A 13,590-nucleotide genomic window follows, 5' to 3' on the forward strand; every position below is an offset into this window, starting at 1 on the left:
CCCCATCCTGATTACCATCTCAGCCCTTCTCCTTCCTTCTCCATCACCTCCCTTTGGTCAGTCTCCTCCATCACCTCCCTTTAGTTCCATCCCTTCCTTCCATGGTCCACTGTCCTTCTTCTTGGGCCCTTTAGCTCTTCCTCCCATCACCTCCCCGATTCCTATCTTATCCCCTTCCCACACCTGTACCTCCACATGTAGTCTCACCTGGCAGCTACCAGCTTGTCCTCCTTCCCCTCCTCCACCTTCATATTCTGGCTTCTGGTCCTTTCTTTCCAATCCTGTTGAAGAGTCTCATCCCAAAATGATGTCTGCTTGTTCCCCTCCATTGATGCTGCCTGACCTGCTGAGTTCCTCCAGCATTTTGTGCGTGGTGCTCAAGATTTCTAGCATCTGCAGAAACTCTTGTGTTTAAACTCACCTGATTCTGTTTCCTGCACTCCCAGTAAACTTACAGGATTTCCTAGAAAATTTATTAATCTACCACGTAGCATCTAAGAAAGAGGTGATTCAAACGAACATTGGAATATGACAAGGAATAGGATCCAGCTCTCTGGAAAATCTACTGGCCCTTAACAGAATTATAATGTCATAGAGTAATTCAGCTTGGAAACAGGATCATCAACACATTAGATCTATGTCAGCCAGCACATCCTCCTGCGAGACTCAGTTGCCAGCATTCAGTCCACAACCCTGAAAGCCTCTCCCCTCTTGTGTACCTATCCAAAATGTTGCAGTTGTATTTTCTTCCCGATGCTCCTTCCAGTTGCTCACTACCATCTGTGTAAAGTTCTCTTTTAGCTATCTTTTGAATCCCTAGGGAAAAGACTATGGCCATCAACCTTATCCATACCCATAATGATTTTATAAACTTCTATTAGGTTACTGCAGAGAATAAAGATCCAGCATGGACAACTTCAGGCCCTTAAAAGCCAAACAGCTTCCTTGTAAATTTCCCCTCCAGCTTGACAATGTTGTTCCTGTAGCAGAATGACCAAAGCTTTACACAATGCTCCAAGTGTGGTCTCACCAAAGATTTGTCCAACTTCAACATAATGCCCTGTTCCTAAATTCGATGCAGTTTCTTGCTGAGACCCTTCATCAGGAGACCCAATGAAAGGTCTTGGACTGAAACGTTGACTTTTGATTTCCCTCGATAGATGCTGCCCGACCTGCAGAATACCTCTGGCATTTTGTGTGTGTGTTAGTGAAGCAGTATAGCAAGAGTGGGTGGAAGCAGGATAAATCTAGATGACCTGGAAGTGGCAGCAGCAGAACTGTTCCCAGCTTCTGGTGTGTAAAAAAAAACAGGAGCAATACTTCTGAATTCTGTTGTTGAAGTCAGTCTTCTTCTTAAGCCCACCACCCCCAATGGGGCATTAGCCTCTGACAGAAGCTCAGCAGAGTCCTCTGACCTGAGCCGGTCTTTCAAGTTGTCCCCAAGGGTCACTCAACTTCTTAGTGTATCCCTCCTCCTCTGGGAATGAGGGTTTTGATGCTTCTGTTGGCCATTCTACAGCTCTGGGTTTTATGAGATGGGGTTGCTAGTCCCATGCCGAACCCTCCTCCTTTCACAGCCAGGCTTCGGATCACCCATGGCAAAGTTATTGATTATGAAAGATCTGTAACAATTGTACGGCACAAATACTGTCTCCACATTCTTTGGACAGATACACACTGAGTATTGCTAGATCTTTTGTTCTTAAATAACTTTTAATATACACAGCTGTGTTAATCCCTTTCTAGTAAATTAGTTTACTAGGTCTCTAAAGGTTAACACCTACAAAAACTGCAACTTTCACCAAAATGTCTTCAACATCCTTAATTAACATAAAAACAATTTCCAGTCTACAAGAAATTGAAAAAAAACTGTCAAGGACAGAGAAAAAATAACAATCACTTCTCTTTACCCTCATATGACCATTGGAATATATGAGATATAAGACCATGAGAAATAGGAGCAGGAATAGGCCTTCCAGCCCATCGAGCCTGCCCTGCCATTCAACAAGATCATGGCTGATCTGTCCATAAACTCAGCTTCATCTAGCTGCCTTTTCCTCATAACCCTTAATTCCCCTACTATGTAAAAAAATCCAACTGTATCTTAAATATATTTAGTGAAGAAGCCTCAACTGCTTCCCTGGGCAGAGAATTCCCACAGATTCACCACTCACTGGGAAAAACAGTTTCTCCTCATCTCTATCCTAAATCTGCTCCCCTGAATCTTGAGGGAATGTCCCCTAGTTCTAGTCTCACCTACCAATGGAAACAACTTTTCTATTTCTACCTTATCTATGCCTTTTAAAATTTTGTATGTTTCTATAAGATCCCCTCTCATTCTTCTGAATTCCAGAGAGTATAGTCCCAGGCAATTCAATCTCTCCTCATAGGTTAATCCCTTCATCTCTGGAATCAACAGATATACTGAGATAATCTATAAATGTGAGTAATTTGAGGGGTTTGGATGCAATGGGAGTGGGGGCAAGATAGAGTGGGGTGGAGTTAGTCATTACTGTCTGCATAAATGCAAACTGGAATGTCATGCACAAACCCTACAATGGAAATACAACTATTTAGAATGCTCTCATTCATGTCCTTTTACAGGATACAAGACCATAAAACCATCAGACGTAGGGGCAGAATTAGGCCATTAGGCCCATTGGGTCTGTTCTGCCATTCTACCTTGGCTGATTTATTATCCCTATCAACCGCATTCTCTTGCCTTGTCCCGATAACCTTTGACACTCTGACTAATAAGAACGTATCAGAATCAGAATCAGAATCAGAATCAGACTTTAATCGCCAAGTACCTGTGCACATACAAGGAATTTACTTCCGGCAGATGTTGTCTCTCTGCTCATAACAATAATAATGATAAAGATAAATGAAAATATAGATTATACATACAAGTAGTGCAATCCAAGTAATAGTTAGCCGACAGTTAACCGGCAGTTAACTATTCAGCAAAGTGACCGCAGTAGGGAATAAACTTCTCCAGTGCCTATTAGTCTTAGTCTGGAGGGATCTGAAGCGCCTACCAGATGGAAGCAGTTCAACCTCCACTTTAACTATACTCGGTGAGTTGGCCACCACAGCCTTCCAAGGCAATGAATTCCACAGATTCACTACCCTTTGGCTATAGAAATTCCTTCTCACCTCTATTCTAAATGGATGTAATTCTATTCTGAGTTTGTACCTATGGTACTATACTCACCTACTATAGGAAACATTCTCTCCACAACCACTCTATTCAGGCTTTTCAATATTTGATGGTTCCCCCCTCCACTCAATTTTTCTAAACTCCAGTGAGTACAGGCCCAGAGGCATCTCATCTGGACCCTCTCCAATGCCAGCTCATCCTTTTATTAGATAAGGGGCCGGAAAGTGCTGACAGTACTCCAACGACTTATCGAGTCTCAGCACTACATCCTTGTTCTTATATTCTAGTCCTCTCAGAACAAATGCTAACATTGTATTTGCCTTCTATTCCTGCTACTAACACGCATGACCGTACACTTCCCTCCACTACATTCCATCTACCACTTATTTGCCCATTCTCCAAATCTCTCCATGTCATTCTGCAGATGCCCTGCTTCCTCAATACAACCTGCCCCTCTACCTATCTTCGTATCATCTGCCATCTTGGCCGGAATGCCATCCATTCTGTCATCCAAATCATTAACATATAGCGTGAGAAGAAGTGGTCCCAACACTGACCCTAGCAGAACACCACTAGTCACAGGCAGTGAACCAGAAAATGCCTCCTTTATTTTGATTCTTTGCCTCTTGCCAGTCAGACAATCTTCTATCCATGCTGTTATCTTTCCAGTAATACCATGGGCACTTGTTAAGCAACCTCTTGTGTGCTACCTTATCAAAGACCTTCTGAAAATCCAAGTAAGCAACATCTACTGACTCTCCTTTGTCCATTCTGCCTGTTACTTCCTCAAAGAAATCCAACATATTTGTCAACCAAGATGTCCCTTTAAGGAAACTGTGCTGACTTGACCTCTTTTATCATGTGCCTCCAAGTAGCCTGAAACCTCATGCTCAATATGACCTCCAACATCTTCACAAGCACTGAATTCAGACCAGCTGGCCTATGATTTCCTAACTTCTGCCTCCCTTGCTTCTTAAAGAATGGACTGACTTCTGCAATTTTCCAGTTCTCTTGGACCATTCCAGCACCTATTGATCCTTGAAAGATCATTAGTAAAGCTTCTACAATCTTTTCAGCTACCTCTTTCAGAACCCTGGGGTGTAGTCCATCTGGTCCAGGTGACTTAACTACCTTCAGACCTTTCAACTTCCCAGGCACCTTTTCCTTAGTAATAACAACTACACTCACTTCTGCCTCCTTACACACTTGAATTCTGACATACTCTTTTTGTCTTCCACAGTGACCCAAGAAAATTGATTTCCCATTCATTTAAAAAAATGCTCCCCCTCCCCTCTTCTTCTATTCCCTACTCTAGCCCCTTACTTCTTCTCACCTGCTGTCTTCTCCTCCTAGGTCCCCTACTCCTTCGCTTTCTGTAATGGTCCATTCACCTCTCCTATCAGATTCCTTCATCTCCAGCTCTTTACCTTTCCCACCCACCAAGCACCTTCTAGCTGGCCTCCTTCCCCTCTCCCCACTTTCTACTCTGTCATCTTTCCCTTTCCTTTCCAGTCCTGAAGAAGGGTCTTGGTCCAAAATGTCAACTGGTTATTCATTTTCATAGATGCTTCCTGACCTACTGAGTTCATCCAACATTTTGTGTGTGCTGCTTTGGATTTCTAGATCTGCAGAATTTCTCATGTTTAGTAATTCAGCTTGTCAGCAATTTCTTTATCCCCTATTACTACCCCTTCGGCATCATTTTCCATTGGTACAATATCCGTTCTCACCTCTCTTTTACTCTTTTAAATTTTTGGTATTGCTTTTTATATTATTGGCCTTCGTATTTCATCTTTTCTCTCCTTATGGCTTTTATAGTTGCCTCCTGTTGGTTTTTAAGTTTCCCAGTCCTCTAACTTCCCACTAAATTTTGCTGTATTATTTGACTCTCTTTTGTTTTTACACTGTCTGTGACTTCCTTTGTCAGCCATGGTTGCCTTATCCTCCCTTAAGAACACTTCTTCATGTTTAGGCTGTTTCTACCCTGCGCCTTCAGAATTGTCCCCAGAAACTCCAGCCATTGCTGTTCTGCCATCATCCCTGATAGTGTCATCCTCCAATAAACTTTGGCCAGCTCCTCTCTCATGCCTCTGTAATTCCCTTTACTCCATTGTAATACTGATACATATGACATTATCTTCTCCCTCTCAAACTGCAGGGTGAATTCTATCATATTATGATCATTGTCTCCTAAGGGTCCCTTTACCTTAAGCTCCCTAATCAAATCTGGTTCATTACACAATACCCAATCCAGAATCGCCTTTTCCAAAGTGGACTCAACCATAAGCTGCTCTAAAAAGTCAACTCTTATGTATTCTACAAGTTCCCTCTCTTGTCATCCAGCACCAATCTGATTTTCCCGATCTACTTGCGTAATGAAATTCCCCATTGTAACATTGCCCTTTTTACATGCCTTTTCTATCTCTCTTGTAACTTACACCCCGCATCCTGGCTTCTGTTTGAAGACCTGTCTATACATCCATCAAGGTCTTTTTACTCTTGCAGTTTCTTCACTCCCTGCAAAAGGATTTTACATCTTCCAACGCTATTCACCTCTTTCTAAGGATTTTATCTCATTTTGTTACCAACGAAGCCACCCCACTCTTCCGTCTATCTGCCTGTCCTTTCGATACAATGTGTATCCTTTGATTTAAATTATGATCCTCTTTTAGCCACGACTCAGTAATGCCCACAACATCAATCCTGCTAATCTCTAACTCCGCTACAAGATCATCTACCTTATTCTGTACACTGAGTGTATTCAAATATAACACCTTAAGTCCTGTATACATCAATTCTGTCCCCATGGTACACTTCAACTCATCGCACCGACTGCAATTTTGCCCTAACATCTGCCTGTCTTTCCTCACAGTCCCACTACACACTGCATCTTGTTGAATGCCACCTGCTACAGTTCCCATCCCCTTGCCAACTTAGTTTAAACCCTCCCCAATAGCTCTAACAAAGCTGTCAACAAGGAAATTGGTCCCACCTCGGATTCAGATGTACCCATCCATTCTATATAGGTCATAAGACGTAGAAACAGAATTGGTTTGGCCCATCGACTCTGCTCTACCATTCCATCATGGCTGATCTATGATCCCTCCTAACCCCATTCTCCTGCTTTCTCCCTATAAACTTTATCATTCTTACTGATTAAGAACCTATCAACCTCCATTTTAAATATATCCAATGACTTGGCCTCCACAGCTATTTGAATCAGTAAATTCCACAGATTCACTGCTCTCTGGCTAAAGAAATTCCTTCTTATTTCTGTTTGAAAGCAATGTCTTTCTATTCTGAGGCTGATCCCTGTAATCCCAGACTCCCCCAATATAGGAAACATTCTTTCCACATCCATTCTATCTAGGCCTTTCAATATTTGATAGGTTTCCTCCCTCATTCTTCTGATCTTCAGCCAGTACAGGTCCAGAGCTGTCAAGTGGCCCTCATATTAACCCAGGATCATTGCCCAATCTCCTTTGGACTCTATCCAATCCTTTCTAAGACGGGGGCCCAGAACTGCTCACAATACTCCAAGTACAATGTGACCATTGCCTTATATAGCCACAGCTTTTATACCCTCGACCTCTCTAAAACGAATGCTAATATTGCATTTGTCTTCCTTACCACCAACTCAACGTGCAAGTTAATAGGAAGTTGGTGGGAGATTCATCCGTAAATCGCAACTTCGTTTCAATCAGTTTGTTTGCCTGAATATTGCATTAAATCAGTTTGAATTTCAGCGCCTGTCATTCCTGTCGCAAATGCTGTCTCCCCGTGGAATAGAATCAGACAGAACCAACACGTTGGCCCAAAGAGGAGCCCAGCTCCCCGGCTGACAGATGAGGCTGTTATTCCGTCGAGCTGGCGGGATGGTTTCTTTTTCCGTTTCGCCGGGCCTGATAACGGCCCCTCGTCGTTCACGGGGGAGAAGGAGAAATCTGTAATTGTGGAGGCTGCCGAATCAGTATCCTCCCACTGACGTCAGTCAGCCTCCATCTAACCGGGCAGCAGCCGCTGGCTCTGGCATCTCCCGGCTCACAAGCAAAACAAATAACTCCTCTCTCCTTTCCCTTTGTTTCCACCCCCACCCCGCTTGTGTGTGTGAATAAAGATGGCAACCGAGGGGCTGCAGGAAAACGAAACGGTGTCATCGCTGAGGAACGAGGCAGAGGCACTCAAGGGTAAACTGGAGGAAGAGAGGGCAAAGCTTCATGATGTCGAACGTAAGTACAGGAGGGAGTAAAAACCGGGGCCCGGACCCTCCGCGGCTCAGAGCGACCCTGTCTCCAGGAGATGTACTCTCCTTAATGGCCAGGGCCACTGGAGCTGCCAGGAGACTTGCTCTTAGCTGATGTATCCTCCCCTGTGCAATGTTTAACACGACAGCACAGACAAAAGTATATGCGTCTATGTATATAAACGTGTGTAATTATAAATTCTGCTGTTTATCACTTATATATTACGTACCTGCTAGGCTATAATTTAGATAAAACATCACAAATGATTTTAGGTCAAAAAATATTAGTATCTATTTTATCATGTGTATTTAAGATTTCTACGTGTATAATTAATGTATATGCTGAATATGTGTGTGTACGTGTACACACACACACACCACACACACACACACACACACACACACACACACACACACACACACACACACACACACACACACACACACACACGATTTAAGCAGTGGCTTTATCAAGCACTGTTCCAATGTTTACACTATGTAGGGTATTAGTGAATCAAATAACTGTTCAGTGTTTAGTTACTTCAGCATTTGAGTGCCCAGGAGCCAGTTTCTACTTTTATTAGCCCCTAATCATACCTATACCATTCATCTGAAAGATTTTCTTGGAAATAATGTCTTAAGCTTTTGCACTATTGATAGATTAACATCAGGTTTCTGTTGACACCTTTTTTTCGGTTTTAGTATCCTCAGCTTGTAGGATGTTAGTGAAACCATTTTAGGGTTCACGTACACCACTCTTGCCTTTCACTGTAATTATTTCTGGATTGATTAAAGTGAACAATCTCATAGTGATTAAATTGCTGGGTTAGTAATCCAGGGGAATCCAAGATCTGGAACCATGAGTTAAAATCCTGGCTCAACAGCTGGGGAATTTAAATTCAGTTCATCAGATAATCTGGAGCGAAAGGCTGGTGGTTGGTAATGACCATGAAACTAAAGGGTTGTTATGATAACCCATCTGTCTCAGTAATAGGTGTTGTTTGTGCCTGCTTGAGCTGTGTGCAACTTGAGCCACAGTGATGGAATGACCCATATCTAGTCCCTGATAAGATTCAGCAAGCCATTTAGTCATAGCAACATACATAATGCCCAGCTATGCACTCTGCAGTGTTTCAAGAAAGCTTGATACCAATTCTGAAAGCAAATACTCTCACTGGCATTCATAACTTAAAGTAAGTACCAAAGGGGGGGGGTCAATCTTTCTGTTATTCTCAAAGCACAAGTATGCTTGAATCAGCAAAAAGTCCTGTTCTAGTCTATCAGTCCAAACTTCCCTTATCATATGAATTTTCTTGTCATTACGTGTGTAAGGGTAGTATTGGGGTATTTTGATCAATATTGCCAGTCGGGGTTCATTTAATAGTCCCCAGGAATTTGGGCCTGCTCATGGTATTTTGCAATCAAAAGCTGCCAAAAACAAAATGGGCCTCATTTCCCCATTCCAGAATCTGCTAGACAGTCACAAGAAGAAAAAAAATCTCAAGAAAGACCACCACCAGCTCCTTTTCATTCTCCCATCAGATTAGTAAAGATCAATTCCTCCTCCTAGTCAGATCAAGTAAACTAGCTCCAGATCACAGTTTTTAAAAGGCATCAGCTTCAATACATGATCGTTAGCCCTTGGCAAGTTAGACACACAGCACATTTACTTACAGTCCTGGCAAGGATGGCAAGATGATAAAAACAGGCAAAAGTTTATTTATATATTATTTTTCTGTTTAGCGTGTCAAGGAAAATTTGATGAGATTGTTAAACTCCTAACCCGCTTGCTTTATCAGATAAATTAAAGCCAGCCTTTATCCTTTTGGAACTGGCTGATCTCAGTGGCTGCCTATTGATTCCACCTTAATGGATAATAAACCATAGATTAAAATATCAGTGGCAATGAAGCCAGTAGCAGCTTATTCTTTTCGCATTTTTCCTCTTGTTTGTGTAATTTTGCATGGACAATGACAAATAATGAATTGCTGTCAAGCAATAAGCAGAGAATTGGGAATGAAGCTCTACTTTATTTGATCTGGACAATGGTCAAACTTACCTCTGAGGCTTTTTCTTTCTAGTGATGTTGAAGGACATTGGCTTGCTGTTGTAGGGAAGATGAGAAGCCTAAACTTTAAACATGGAACTAATGATTTCAAAATCAAGCAGCAGGGTGGTGTAAAATGTTTTCACTTTTGTCCTGTTTGAATGATCGGAGGTTTTACACTGAAGGAAATTGGGTACCAGTCTTTAATACAGAAAGCAGACTTCATGTGGTTTGTGACTGTAAGAAACCTCTGACTAAAATTCAGCATTGTGACGTTAAAATTCCAACAGCTTGAGCTGAGGTAATTTACACAGTGAGAGACTTGGGTTGGACCTCTTCCATGCATTTTTATCTAATCTATTAGGCATTCGAGTTTCTTGCCATCAAATAGATGATCATTGAAATGTAGGACTGATGGTAAATTGGGAATTGGGACTGTAGCTATTAGGATGTATTGATTTAAACCAACCCGGCTAAAAACTGCAGCTCAACTTGCCTTCTTTCTTCCTCTTGCTTCTCACCACCCAGCTCCCACCTCCTCTTCCTCCTCTGGCTCCTGACTGAAAGTGCAGTTCACACTTGCCTGCAGATTGCTGTGGTGAGGTGAGATTCTGCAGCAAGTTGCAGACCAGCTTGAAGTGCCCTGCAGGCCTTCTCCAGAGTTGTTCAGGAGCAGAAGAACTGTATCCAGTGGCCTGGTCCTTCACACCTTATTGCACAGCTTTCAATTTTGCTTGCAACCCATGTGATCGGAATCATGATCCACATTATGAAAAACAATGAAGTGAACATTAAGAAAGTCAAATCCTCTGGACCTGTTTGATAAAAGGCACCCAGTCAAAAGCAGTTTGCACACACCTTCCTTCAAGCTCACTCCCCATGCTGTATCTGGCGAAAGCAATTGAAATGATCTCTACACGTGAACTAATGACTCAATGCCACTCCCTTGTGCAACACGGGTGGAATAGGGGATGTTGCAAAAATTTTCACCTCTGGGTCAACCAAAGTCTCACTGGCTCACAACTGCAGGCCACGTAGGCCTCAACCTGTGCTGAGGCTGCAGGTACAGTTAGAGCCTGCAGGATTTAGTGAGACCAGTCTGGTGATCCATTCAATGCCTAACTTCAATACCGCTGGAAACCTCAGCTGGAGTTGCATGTTAACTATGTTATAGATCTGGGACCAGAGTCACAGATAGCAGTTACCGTGAAGAGTCTTAGCCAAACATAGACAGGGCAGCCACAGTACTGGCCCTTTGACCCATGATGTTGTGCCGACCTTTTAATCTACTCTAAGATCAATCTAACCCTTTCCTCTTCCATAGTCCTCCATTTTGCTTTCACTGACTGTTTATTCTCCTCCATGCCTGACGTACCAAGTCCCTCAGGCATCTTGTACGTGCATCTATATTAGGCCTTGTATGAGGCCATATTTTTTTTTTAAATTACGGACCGATGTTCCAGGCATCCAGGTTTCTAAATTAGTAGTTTACTTATGGCAGTGTCGAAGCAACGGTTTTGTTCAGAACCAAGATGTCAGCTAAAAGATCTGTCAGCACCTGTGGCCCATGCCTAGGAGATGCCTGCAACTTGAAGTGACGAGGGAAAGCACCAAACACTTGGATTGCAGCAAGAGGTCAGTCAGCAACTGTAATATAAGAGAGGACAATCCTTTTAATTTGTGCTGGAGGTCTCTATTAGACGATGGTTCAGCCCTACCAGCTAGTTGAAAGTGTATGTATTACACCTGTGTTGCCAATTTATATATAGTCGGTGGATACATAATTAGGTAATTCGTTTACTGATAAAGTGGCCACTGAGTGTATGTCCGTTGATTTCTGATGCTGTAGTTCACCCACTTCAAGGCTCGATATGTTGCGCATTCAGAGATGCTCTTTTGCACACCGCTGTTGTAATGCATGGTTATTTTAAGTTACTGTCGCCTTCCTGTCAGCTTTCTGGCCATTCTCTCTGACTCCTCTCATTGACGAGGTGTTTTCACCCGCAGAACTGCCACTCACTGGATTTTTTTGTATGTTTTTTGCACCATTCTCTGTAAACTCAAGAATCTGCCTGCACGAAAGTCTCAGCAGTTTCTGAGATACTTAAACCACCCTGTCTGCTACCAACAATCGTTCCACGTTCAAAGTCACTTAGATCACATTTCCTCCCCATTCTGGTGTTTAGTCTGAGCAACAGTTGAACCTCTTGACCATGTCTGCATGGTTTTGAGTTGCTGCCACATGATTGGCTGGTGAGATATTTGCATTAATGAACAGGTGTACAGGTATACCTAATAACCTGTCTTCCCAAATGTTTTCTTGTGTATGGAGTGTCAGTCTTCCTTTCTGCCTAAGGATTTGTTTAGGCGAAAAGATGATTAAACTGGTAATTGACTTCCTTTAGAGTCTAACATTCTATGTTAGTGTGGAAAAAATGTGAGGATTGCTGAGAAACGGTTGCTTCTTTCTTGATGTAAACAAGTTGCTTAAAATGAGATGGCGTGAACTGCTTTAAATTTTCATACTTTGTGACTGGGTCTTAAATGTTACCAATCATTTTTATTCTTGCTGCGTGTTCCAGTTCATCAGGTGGCTGAGAGAACAGAGGCACTTGGACAGTTTGTGATGAAGACAAGGCGAACTCTCAAAGGCCATGGAAATAAAGTGCTGTGCATAGACTGGTGCAGAGACAAGAGACGAATTGTCAGCTCCTCCCAGGTTAGAATACCATCCATCATTTGACAAGAAGTGTCTCGGTAGCAAGGTAAAGCTGGGAGCATCCTCCACCTTACTGAAAACAATATCAACCAAGATGCCTTCCTTTGGTTTTATTTTGAGAGTTCACAAATGCAGAAAGAACAGGAGATAGTTCAAAGATAAATATACCTAGAATTTTCAGTGCATTTTAAAGGTGAGTTGGGATGACATTAATGTGGTGTGAGAGACAGAAAATTCACTTAGTTGGAAATTAATTTTAACACAACATTCCATTGCATCAAGATTCACTCATGACAAGTGGCTGATCATGACCGGGCAATGTTGAAGGGGCGAATTGTAGTCTAGGGGTGTAAGAGGGGCATCAGAGCCCAGTGTGGAAATGTTTCTGTCATTATCAAATTGTCCAGCAACATTGCGAGAGACAGCATCAGGAATGCTAGCACCAGGTGTCAGGGGGTGTCAGAAGTAGCAGGCATGGGGAAGATTGCAGGGTCCAGGTACAAATTGTGGGTCGGGTGGAACTTCCGGGTTGGTGGGATTGGTGCTTTGTTTTGATGGGAGGGAAGAGTCAAGAATTGGGTCATCTTCTCTCTTATTTGCAGGGTTTGGTGTTCTATTTTTAAAACTATATTCTCTTGTCAGTGCAGTGCAATGGGCACCCCCACAAAAAAGTAGTGCAAAGCGCCTCTATTATTCAATCAGATGTGTCAGGTCAAATTTCCAGATTGGTGTAATTTACGGAAAACGGTTGAAAATGTCATCTGCTCAGGGTTAAATCAATTTTCAATAGCATAGTGCTAAAAATAAGCTTGCAATGTAATCAGTTTTCTGGATAATGGACTTTTAATTATATAGTTTAAGTTATTTCCTACTTGAGCTTGAGTACTTATTTGATTATTGAAAAAAATATCTCAATGTAAATTTATGAAGGAAATGTTCAGATCATTGGAACTGAAGTCTGGAATTGAGACTGCAATGTTCAAATACTTAAAGAAATGACCTGCTGTCTTCATTGTATTGAAATCATTGGGTAACCATTCCAGGATATTCTTAAACACAAAGATTCTTCAGATGCTGGAAATCCAGAGTGACACGCACACAAAATGCTGGTGGAGCTCAGCAGATCAGGCCACATCCATGCACTGAAATAATGAGTTGACGTTTCGTCCCACGACCCTTTGTCCCAATATGTCAACTACTTATTCCTTTCCATGGACATTGCCTGACTTGATGAGTTCCTCCAGTATTCTGTGAGTGTTACTCAGAAAATTCTTAATAATGGTTGGAAAACAATGTGATCATGTCAAGTTTAAAATCCCTATTTGGAAAAAAGGAGTGTAGAAGGCTATTGGAATCTATGCTTGATAAACTCAGACGTCATTTGTAAAATAGCTATTATATCCTAAATCCTCTTAAGGGAC

General features: G+C 42.2%; 1 protein-coding gene across 1 annotated transcript in view; it reads left to right on the forward strand.

Moving 5' to 3' along the window:
- Nucleotides 1-13,590, forward strand: part of LOC132382508 (guanine nucleotide-binding protein subunit beta-5) — an 85,725-nt gene that overhangs the window by 1,620 nt on the left and 70,515 nt on the right. Inside the window, exons 3-4 of the mRNA XM_059952777.1 lie at nt 7,278-7,389; nt 12,033-12,169. Coding sequence (XP_059808760.1) covers nt 7,278-7,389; nt 12,033-12,169 — 249 coding nt within the window. The remainder of the gene's footprint in view (nt 1-7,277; nt 7,390-12,032; nt 12,170-13,590) is intronic.

Source organism: Hypanus sabinus, chromosome 28 (assembly GCF_030144855.1).
Source record: "Hypanus sabinus isolate sHypSab1 chromosome 28, sHypSab1.hap1, whole genome shotgun sequence".
NCBI lineage: Eukaryota > Metazoa > Chordata > Chondrichthyes > Myliobatiformes > Dasyatidae > Hypanus > Hypanus sabinus.